General features: G+C 39.7%; 1 gene segment (V, D, J or C); it reads left to right on the forward strand.

The window, feature by feature from the left end:
• The first annotated feature begins 10621 nt into the window (after positions 1-10621).
• Positions 10622-11296, forward strand: LOC130875070 (immunoglobulin kappa variable 4-1-like). The segment is given in 2 exon segments: positions 10622-10670; positions 10863-11296. Coding segments are annotated over 2 exon segments (483 nt in total).
• Positions 11297-11832: the final 536 nt, after the last annotated feature.

An 11832-nucleotide genomic window follows, 5' to 3' on the forward strand; every position in this document is an offset into this window, starting at 1 on the left:
TAAAATATAGAAATTTAATCAAAGAGCCCATTGGTCATATGCTTCTCCATGTATGGAACATAAAATCCTCACCTAGAAGACTTGTAGGCCATATAGAAAACATGTGACACAGTCTGCACTGGATCCAAATCTGTGTGACTCAGCAGCTACTGAGGCTTTGAGTGTCCTGCTTGGCAGTAAATACACATGGACACCAGAGAACACAAAGTGTCATGCTTTTTAGACCAGTTGAGGCCTTGACTTGCATAATCATGCAAAAATGAATTAAAGTTTGATTGTTTGTCTCTAATAACTTTTACCACTGTATGAGTTAGGGTTATTATTGCTGCAATGAAACATTAATATGGGGAAGGAAGGGGTGTATTCACCTTATACTTCCACATCACTATTCAGCAACAAAAGAAGTCAAGACAAGAACTCAAACAGGGCAGGAACCTGGAGTCAGGACCTGATACAATAGCCATGGAAACATACTGTTTACTGGCTTACTCCTCATGGCTTGCTCAGTCTGTTTTCTTATAGAGATCAGAACCACCAGGAATGGCACCACCCACAGTGGGATGGACTCTCTTCTACCAATCACTAATTAATACCCTACAGGCTTGCCTACAGCCTGATCTTCTAGAGGAATTTTCTCAACTGAGGTTTCCTCTTCTCTGATGTCTGTAGCTTGTACCAAATTGACATAGAACTAGCCAGCATAACCACTATCCTCTTGCAAATAAATGCTAAAAGGTGGGACAAAGTGAAAGAACAAGTCATAAATAATTATAAAAGACAGACTCCAAGAATTAGCGTATTGTTTGTCAGGCTGTCCTGAATTGCACTGAATTTCCGACTCTAGGAAACTTGCCTTCTCTGGAGAGAATGAAATTGATGAAATGTTACCTCCATGGTTTGTCCCAAAGTGCTCATCTACTACCACAGTGCTCTTGCCATTTTGAGCTTTAGCTGGTCTTGGCAAGAAAATGGAGAGCGCAAAACCCATGTGACAACTGAGTGACAACTGAGGGTGAAAGCAGAAAAGCAGGGCAGCCTTTGGAAACCCTGGTGCTGAACAATGCTATCCTGGGGGCATGGCCTGCCTGCTATTGGTTTTGAAGTTACAGAGGCTGTGATTACCTTCACAGCACACTCACACACTGCTGAGTAATGTCCTTTCTTTGTGGGTATGGTCACTCTTAAGTTAACCCAGTTAAACTCACTGTTTCAAGAACTAGACTTGGGTAGAATTCTTCTTTGGTCTGTTTGTTGTTGGTACCCCATCTGGTATGAATAGATGTTTGTTCATTTATTTCATCTTCCCCAGGAAACCTGGAAATGCATTTAAAGGAATTATCATCGATAAATGAATCATTACATTTTCCCACTAGTAGCAGAAGATTTGTTACAAGGAATTTGGAAGGATGAGAGACTGGAGGTTGGGGATTTAGCTCTGGCAGAATACTTGTAGAGCAAGCACAAGGCTTGGTATAACCAAACAGAAACAGACTTTTACAACTTGGGTACATACGGTTTGGTCTTTAAGACTAGATGAGGCTTCTGGCATTAGATGTGAAAGGAAAAATATTAACCTCCAAAACTACAACCATAAGGAGGCTTTATAGTATGATCCTACTTGATTGATGCTTAACAAACAACAGAAGGCCTTATGCACACAGAATCAGTGATGCTGCAGTGTGTGTACCAAGAGTCACAGACAGCCTGGTTTCGTTGTTCGTTTTGCAGTGAGTTGAGGGTGCTAATTAGAGACTTCATAATATTTGTGATGTGAACACTAGTGTGTCTGAAGTTTGTTCCATAACATTTTCACCATAGCTCTTAAGTGATGTCATATTAAGATGACAATTCTGCTGCAGTATCTCATTCTGGGGCTGATTTGCTGTCTCATGAATAAATCCAACAATGATTCCTAAATAAAAGCTTTACAGACATAAAAAGATATCACACTGCTCTGATTTGATCTTGGCAGAATGGAATATGTCTGGATAGGGTAGTTTAATGGATCCACAACCAATCCAATCTATAATAGGGGAAGAGAATTGAGTGTAAGGAAGGACAGATGGATCATACACCCATAGCAAATCTGACCCAGGTCACAGAGTAGCACTTGATTTCCTCCCAGTGGGAAGATGCTGGGACCTTCAGATCTCATCAATGTTAAACTGTCTTGCCTAGTAAAGTCTTCTTCACTCCCCCTAGTGCTTCTCCTCCTGTTACATTAAAATTGGCAGAGGGCATTTTTTTTTTTACTTTTTTATTTTTTATTTATTTCTTTTTTAATTAAAATTTCCACCTGCTCCCCGTTTCCCATTCCCCTCCCCTCCTCCCAAATATTGCCCCCTCCCCCCACTTCCCTCCCCCTATCCCCACTCCTCTTCTCCTCCCCCCACTCCATTCCCCCTCCCTCTCGATACTGAAGAGCAGTCCAAATTCCCTGCCCTGCGGGAAGACCAAGGACCTTCTATCTACGTCCAGAAAGGTGAGCGTCCAAACAGGCTAAGCTCCCACAAAGCCAGTTCATGTATTAGGATCGAAACCTAGTGCCATTGTCCTTGGCTTCTCATCAGTCTTCATTGACCGCCATGCTCAGAGAGTCCGGAATCAACCCATGCTTATTCAGTCCCAGACCAGCTGGCCTTGGTGGGCTCCCAATAAATCGGTTCCACTGTCACAGTGGGTGGGTGCATCCCTCGTGGTCCTGATTTTTTGCTCATGTTCTCCCTCCTTCTGCTCCTCATTTGGACCTTAAGAGCTCAGACCGTTGCTCCAAATTGAGACTCTGTCTCTACCTCCATCCATCGCCAGATGAAGGTTCTAAGGTGATATGCAAGATATTCATCAGTATAGGATAGGGTCATTTCAGGTTCCCTCTCCTTAGTTGCCCAAGGTACCAGCTGGGGACATATTCCTGGACACCTTCGAACCCCTCAAGAGTCAAGTCTCTTGCCAACCCTAAGATGGCTCCCTTAGATAGGATATATACTTCGCTGCTCCCGTATCCATCCTTCCTATATCCCAACCATCCCAATCGCCCGAGCTCCTCCCATCCTCCCCTTCTCATGTTTCTCATCCCATTTCCCCTTTGCCCCATGCCACCTCACCCGCAAGTTCCCAGTTTTTGCCCTGCAATCTTGTCTACTTCCCCCTCTCCATGCGGATGACTATATGATTTTCTTTGGGTTCACTTTCTTATTTAACTTCTATAGGATCACACATTATATGCTTAATGTCTTTTATTTATGGCTAGAAACCGATTATGAGTGAGTACATCCCATGTTCCTCTTTTTGGGTCTGGGATACCTCACTCAGGATAGTGTTTTCTATTTCCATCCATTTGCACGCAAAATTCGAGAAGTCATTGTTTTTTACTGCTGAGTAGTACTCTAATATGTATATATTCCACACTTTCTTCATCCATTCCTCCATTGAAGGGCATCTAGGTTGTTTCCAGGTTTTGGCTATTACAAACAATGCTGCTATGAACATAGTTGAACAGATACTTTTGTCATTTGATGTGGCATCTCTTGGGTATATTCCCAATAGTGGTATTACTGGATCTTGGGGTAGGTTGATCCCAAATTTCCTGAGAAATCGCCACACTGATTTCCAAAGTGGTTGCACAAGTTTGCATTCCCACCAGCAATGAATGAGTGTGCCTCTTTCTCCACAACCTCGCCAGCAAAGGCTATCATTGGTGTTTTTGATTTTAGCCATTCTGACAGGTGTAAGATGGTATCTCAAAGTTGTTTTAATTTGCATTTCCCTTATCGCTAAGGAGGTTGAGCATGACCTTAAGTGTCTTTTGGCCATTTGAATTTCTTCTGTTGAGAATTCTCTGTTCAGATCAGTGCCCCATTTTTTATTGGGTTCATTAGCATTTTAAAGTTTAGTTTCTTGAGTTCTTTATATATTTTGGTGATCAGACCTTTGTCTGTTGCAGGGTTGGTGAAGATCTTCTCCCAGTCAGTGGGTTGCCTTTTTGTCTTAGTGACAGTGTCCTTTGCTTTACAGAAGCTACTCAGTTTCAGGAGGTCCCATTTATTCAATGTTGTCCTTAATGTCTGTGCTGCTGGGGATAAACGTAGGTAGTGATCTCCTGTACCCATATGTTGTAGAGTACTTCCAACTTTTTCTTCTATCAGGTTCAGTGTGTTCAGACTAATATTGAGGTCTTTAATCCATTTGGACTTGAGTTTTGTGCATGGTGATAGATATGGATCTATTTTCATTCTTCTACACGTTGACAACCAGTTCTGCCAGCACCATTTGTTGAAGATGCTCTCTTTTTTCCATTGAATACTTTTAGCTCCTTTATCAAAAATTAGGTGTTCATAAGTTTGTGGGTTAAAATCAGGGTCTTCTACTCGGTTCCATTGATCGACTTCTCTGTTTTTATGCCAATACCAAACTGTTTTCAATACTGAGGCTCTGTAATAGAGTTTGAGGTCAGGGATGGTAATGCCTCCAGACGATCCTTTATTATATAAGATTGTTTTGGCTATCCTGGGTTTTTTGTTTCTCCATATAAAGTTGATTATTGTCCTCTCAAGATCTGTGAAGAAATTTGATGGGATTTTAATGGGGATTGCATTGAATCTATAAATTGCCCTTGGTAGAATTGCCATTTTTACTATGTTGATCCTCCCTATCCAAGAGCAAGGGAGATCCTTCCATTTTCTGGTATCCCCCTCAATTTCTTTCTTCATTGACTTAAAGTTCTTGTCAAATAGATCCTTTACTTCCTTGGTTAGGGTTACCCCAAGATATTTTATGCTGTTTGTGGCTATCGTGAAGGGTGATGCTTCTCTGATTTCCATCTCTGCTTCCTTATCCTTTGTGTATAGGAGGGCAACTGATTTTTTGGAATTGATCTTGTATCCTGCAACGCTACTAAAGGTGTTTATCAGCTGAAGGAGTTCTTTGCTGGAGTTTTTGGGGCAGAGAGCATTTTGAACATTCTAATATCCATGCTGCATCCCAAAGGAAATCAGTAAGAAGTACTGGGAGTGGAGTCTAGACACCTGTTTCTTTTATAGCCTTCAGAGATGCAGCCACAATTGAGAAACAGTAGACTGTCAGCTGAACACACCCTGCTAATCCCTACCTCTAAGCCCTTGCTCCTCCTTCTTCACAGTCTGTTCAGGAGTTTACTGCCTTTCCTCATGGCATTTTTCTATTCCCAGTTTGAACTCTACTTCTAATGTCTCCTCTGGGACCCAGGGGATTCTTTCCTTCCATCCTTAATTCTTGAGGCTGTGTCAACTGTCAGTGAACTGAGGTAGCCTCAGAACTAAGGCAGCTGGCTCACTGAGGGGTCCCCTAGAACTTTAGTTAAACTGCTGCTAGAATGTCAAGATGGCTTGGTGTGGTGGCACACTCCTTTAAGCCCAGGACTCAGGAGGTAGAATTCTATAAATTCAAAGCCAACCTGGTCTACAAACTGAGCTTCTGGGAAAAAAAGAAGACTCTCAAGTAGAAAGTACATTGCTTACTTTTTTTTTTTTTTACATTCCAGAAACTCCCAACAGGAATGTACAATAAACAAAATATAAATGTGTGTTTGACTTGTGGTTGCCACAAGCTCTTTATAAGCAAAAAATATAAATAAATAAAAAATAAAATAAACCCTAGGTCTTTGAGATTGAAGGATGTTTGCAGGACAAGCAGTCAATGGGACAAATTTCAGGCCCACTTCAGTTCTAGGCTAGGTTCTCCTTCCAGGGCCAGGATATCTGAATGGTCTTCCCCACTACATGCCAACCTGTGGTTGTAAAGGAAGAAAGATTTTAGACCCTAGAATCACAGCTGGTCCTCATGATTCAGGACTATAACCCTAGCCAAGCTGGAAACAGAGGCAGGAGGACCACAGGTTCAAATCCTGGCTGAACTGCAAAGTATGTTTGCTTACGATTTCTGTTGTTGGGATGAAAGTGTGATGAGCATTTACATCTCATATTCTACTGTGGAGGGAAGTCAGGGCAGGAACCTGGAGGCAGGAACTGAAGCACAGGCCAAGGAGTCACACTCTTACTGACCTGCTCAACCTGTCTTCTTATGCGCCCTAGGACTACCTGCCCAGGTCTCACAACACTAACAATAGGTTGGGCCCTCCCACATCAATTACTAGTTAAGAAAATGCCCTAAAGACTTATCCATAAGCAAATCTTATGGAGGCACTGTGACTCATTCTCACTTTCAATGGCCAGAAGCCATAGGAACAATTATGCTCACACAAAACAAACACATAAACACACTTTCAGAAAACACATAGTCACACATTCCAAATTTTGTTTGAGAAATCAATGAGGTAGTGCAACCAATTTAGAAAAGTTAATGAAAGAAAGCCTTGAAGCTTCTAATTCTGCATGTGAGGTGCCGAGAAGAGGCCACTCCATCTTAACAAAAAGGCTACAAACTGAGCAAACTGTAAAATCGTCAACTCTGTGTAGACCCATAAGAGAAAGACATCACAGATCAAAAGCCCAAGATTTACAGACCCAGGCTGTTACAGAGAATGACAAGATAACAAGACATAATTCACCCTGAGAAACAGGGAAGAGAAGAAATCCCTGAAGTGTCCTGATAATTGCTTGACACTAAGTGTGAACAAGTCTAGGAGTGAACATGAGCTCAGACACTAACGCAAAGCTAGGTATGTTGCTGGGGCATATAATATGGGCTAGTTCAGGGAATGTGGCTGATTCAGAGAGGCAGGGGAAGCTTATTTTCTCATAGGATTCTTTTCCAACAATACAGCACTAAATGTAACTTCTGTATGTCAGTGATGTGGCCCTTGAACTCCTTCTACTGCCTTTCTTTGTAACATTCCCACCCTGATTTGTTTTTTGCTCAGATTTTCTCTCTTTATTACTACAGGGTCCAGTTATCTCTATACATTGTGAGATATGTGGGTAGAGGGAATCCTTTTTTGGAAGATCATCTATACTCTGCTAGATTGAGTGAGAATGTGTCTTAACATATGAGGTAGATTTGGTGAGGATCCCTACTGAAAAGAATAGGAGTCTAAAAAATGAATAGAAAGTTATCACTAGAAGGAATGAATCTTGGTGGGCTATTGGTAAAGGGACCAGAGTTACCAATGACATATTTCAATATTGCTAAATGATTTTAGCTCATGTATCGCAAAGAATTGGTAAATGATTACGATAGAAGATATGAATATATGTATATGTTCTAATGAGATTATCTAGATGAGCAGCTACTTCAAGCTCCTTCCACTTTGTCTTCCACATAATAATAGTTATATGTATGAACTGTGTTTCCAAACAATCTATATTCACTAGTAAGGAACAAAGATTTCTCAACTTGCTTTTGTAGGTATTTTATCAGATCAACAAAGAGAGAGAGAGACAAGGATACATCCTCTTAAGTACAGAAATGATCTGTTTGTTGATGTGGTTCTTCCTTAGTCAGGGTTTCCAGCCATGATGGAGAGGACAACCGAATTCTACATCATCATGGTATTCCCTCAATTCCTGAACTAAGAAGAAAGAAGAGGATTATCTGCAATCTCCTCGTTTCAAATGAAGTCATGTTAATGCATAAGCAGTTTGCTTTCTATCTCAGGCTTAAAGAACAACAGTCTTTACAAGGCACAAGAAGCCTTTAGAATTAATTTACACACCCTCCTCTTTCCACTGCCCTCTTCTTCCTGAGCCATAGACTACAGCAGTACACAGGTCTTTATTTTTTCAGGGATTTCTTTCATTATTCTATGAAGTTTATTTATTCAGAAGGCTTTTGTTGCTGGGGAGAAGTTTCATTGTTTAAGAGAACTCACTGGCTGCTCTTCCAGAGGATCTAATTTTCATTCCTACCACCCACATGGTGGCTAACAATGATTCATAACCTTGGGGAAGCTGACTCCCTCTTCTGTCTTCTGTAGGCCTCAGGCACATGCCCTACATAGTCATGTATGCAGCCCAAACACCCATAGACATAAAAGTAGAAAATCAAAAAGTAGAGGCGCTCATCATCTCTATTTGTTTTTCTACCACTGTGTCATCCATGGCTGATGAGTCACTAATGGGTTTATCTTAAGTGCACTTTGGACCAGGAGGCAATGAACCTTCAGCTGTGACAGGCTGTTTCTCCAACCTCATCCTCTCACACAGACTCAGATAATATGCACAGCCCTCCACCCCAAGAGAAGTATCTTTTATGACCCTGGGCTTCTTAAGCAGGGCAAATTTTCTTTATGGCTTTCACTCTGTATAAGGACCTCTTGTATATATCTTGAATGCCATAATAAACTCCCATATCCAGAGTTACCATGTTGCTATTTTAACAAAGAATAATATGTTAATGTTGTCATCTGAGTTAATGAAAATCTTCCTATGACTATGTTTCTTGTCATGGCTATTTGGTAGCCACTGACACTCATCCAAATAAGAAAAATTTGTATGTTATGGAATACAAGAGCAGAGTTCAGCTTTGTACTGTCTTAGATTAGCATGATTTCAAGACTAATATTTCCTGGGCCTCCATCCACAGTGGTGTACCTAGAAGAGGATACTGTATCCCATGATCTCAAGGACATCAACTTCAGATTCCCTGATTCCAAAGCTGGGAGCAAATCAATTACTATTTTCAGTCAGCAAGCTTATAGTTCATCTTTAATCACAGTCCACAGAATCTAATGTACCAGGACATGCTATGGAAACTTTGCAAACAACCAAGGACTGTAGGTTTTTTCTGTTATACATAATATAACATGAGAATTTTGTCATTTTTCTACCTATGTTTGCCACTTACACATTGTGAGAAGTACATTATCAACAGCAAGAACCCTTGGATTTGTAAGATCACTGTCTCTATGTGTCCAATCTGAATTAACATCAGTAAATGACATGAAAGCACAGTGTGAGCTCACTGAAGCTATCACAAAGCAAAGTACAAGGTTTAGCAAAGACAGAGAGCACATGACCACTTATTAAACACTGACTGGGGCAGGTACTCATCTGTTATATTTTTGACCTTGAGATTGGGAACTTTCTTAACCTACACACTGTTGGTCTCTCTATGCTGGTGTCTTAAGATTTGACAGATGAGATTTGAATACACTAATTAAAACTCATTTAACATTTTCTACCTAAAAAGTAGATATATAAAATTATATTTTTTACTGAAAAATAAAAGGATAGTTTATATTGCTTGAATGCATATTTAACTTTATTTTTAATAATAATATTGGCTTAATTTTAATGTGTTAACATGTTAACTTGTTAACAGATAAATAATTTTGGTTATCATATACCATGACCTCTTTTGTATCTAGTTGATTAATGATGCACATTATTGAAAGCTTGCTTCCATATATAGATAAGACTTGCCTAGAACTTCTTGCTACGTACCCCAGCCTGGCCTCAAACACATAATACTCCTGCTTTTGTCTTCCTAGTTCAGAGATTACAAACATGAATTTTGACTTCTCCCTATGATATTTTATTCATTTATTTATTTATTTATTTATTGATCTGTTTTTTTTTTGTACTTTATACATAATGCTTGGTTTACAATTTACTTCTTATATATGCTTTCAGAGACACCTAACCAGAAGTCCAGGCATTTTCTGTGATTTATGTTATTGGTATTGATTTTCATTCATATTTAATCATTTTTTCCCTTTTCATGGCAAGAATCTCTGATGTTGAAGTTTATTGGTTTCTGTAAAACTGTTACTTGATTTAGGATGGCTGTGCTCTCCCTCTGGAAAAGTCTTTTCTTGTTCACTATGTCAACAAGACAATCTTAACCCAGTTTCAATACTGCTAATTTCCAAATTATTCTAGAGTACAAATTTCTGGAATAAATGATCTTGGAAAAGTTGGCCTACATCTATGACTTCTTGAAGAAATATTGTTTCTTTTTTTTGCCCTTCCATTCCCTTAATTTATAACCCTCTTTCTGTTTCCTGAAGTTGTAGGGAAGACACATGTTAGTTTCTGTTGGGTTTACCTTCAGGATTAAAGTTCCTCTGATATTAGGTTTAAATTAATGTTGCCTTGATGTCCATAGAGCTATTATGGGCTTCTTTTTGCATCTCTGTCCCATGGTTGGCCTGGAAACTGGCACTCAAATATTTTAGGTACTTTTCATTGTCTTCATTGTAAGAGTTGCTTTGGAGATGGGAGGTAATAGAAAAAATTAACATCACTTATTTCATTCTTTTGCATTTCTCTTTTCTTCCTTTCAGTCTTCCCGTTTTTATTGCTTGTTTCCTAACTTTATGTTACCAAATTTGTTGTTGCATTTTTTTTAAACATATCATTTTCCTAGGACTGTCAATCTGAGATAGTTCTCCTAATCTTTCTGCACCTGATTTAAATACATGTTGGATTTTACCAAAGATTCTGTTAGTGAACCTAGTAGATTTTCTTTGGAGAGCTATAAACCAGTGATTTCTCATGCTCTCTGTGATTGTATATTTGCTTGTTGATTAATACCAGTCACTCTCACACATACTGCCCAGGAATATGCTTTTGTATTTGCTCACTGCTTTGCATGGGCTCCTCCAGCCTAGCCCAGTAGCTTGGAATTTATAAACCAGGCCTTTACAGTGAGAATTGAGCTGAATCAGACAGGCAGGGGGAGTAAGATGGAGTCACACACCTATGTCCTCATGTCCCTGCTTGTCTTGGTGTCTGGTGAGAAATTTCAAAGTATTATATTCTTTTCAGAATCACTTCTTTGTACATAAGAAATGTGTTACAGGGTGTATTATTTTTTATGCAACAATACTCTGACAATATGGAACTACAAGGACATTAAATGCCAAATTTTATCTGTATTAAATTCTGTTTTTTATTATGCATGATCATTGTTATTCCTGATTGCAGGTGTGTGTGCAGATATTGTGATGACCCAGTCTCCATCCTCATTGGTTGTGTCAGTAGGAGAGAAGGTCACCATCAGCTGCAGGTCCAGTCAGAATCTTTTAAACATTGGAACCCAGAAGAACTACTTGAATTGGTACCAGCAGAAACCAGGGAAGTCTCCTAAATTGCTGATCTACTATGCATACACTCGGGACACTGGGGTCCCTGATCGTTTCATAGGCAGTGGATCTGGGACAGATTTCACTCTCACCATTAACAGTGTCCAGGCTGAAGACCTGGCAGTTTATTACTGTCAGCAGGATTTTCTCTATTCCACAGTGCTTCAGTCCCCAACACAAACCTCCTTTGAGAGTCTCACGAGCTGCCTGCACAGCCCTGACCTACACACTTCCCCTTTCTGCCTGAGCACCCAAACTTTCATGAAACACTTATGAAAATGTTTGCAGAGTCCAGTAAATTATAAGGGTTTCAATGTCTTTTGGTATGAAAAACCTTTATACAAAAATGCAAAGGAAAACTCGGTATTATCTTTCTATTCCTTCTGTAACATATTATCACAAACTGTTGCTTCAATATGAGGGATTTATCTTTTTATAGTTCCGGTGTTCTGGTATCTATCATAAGATTCTTTGAGCTGACCTGATGATGATGACAAACTGTATTTATGTTTAGAAGTTCTAGGAAAGATGTTTCCAGGTTTTTTTTAGATTCTGGAGTGCTTTCTCACTTACTTACTGGTGCTCGTTTCTTCTATCTTTTCTTTTCCTGTCTATAGATTCTTTTAACTTTTATTATACTTTAGATAAATACCTCTGCCTGTGTGTATGTGTGTGCACTTTTCTAGGTGCACATGTGACATGAGGACACTTGATTTTTTTCTCTTTGTCCTTTGTGTCTGGGGATTAAGTTCTGGTTTGAAATCAGGCTTGAGGCCGGGCGGTGGTGGCGCACGCCTTTAATCCCAGCACTC

Source organism: Chionomys nivalis, chromosome 1 (genome assembly GCF_950005125.1).
Source record: "Chionomys nivalis chromosome 1, mChiNiv1.1, whole genome shotgun sequence".
NCBI classification, from domain to species: domain Eukaryota; kingdom Metazoa; phylum Chordata; class Mammalia; order Rodentia; family Cricetidae; genus Chionomys; species Chionomys nivalis.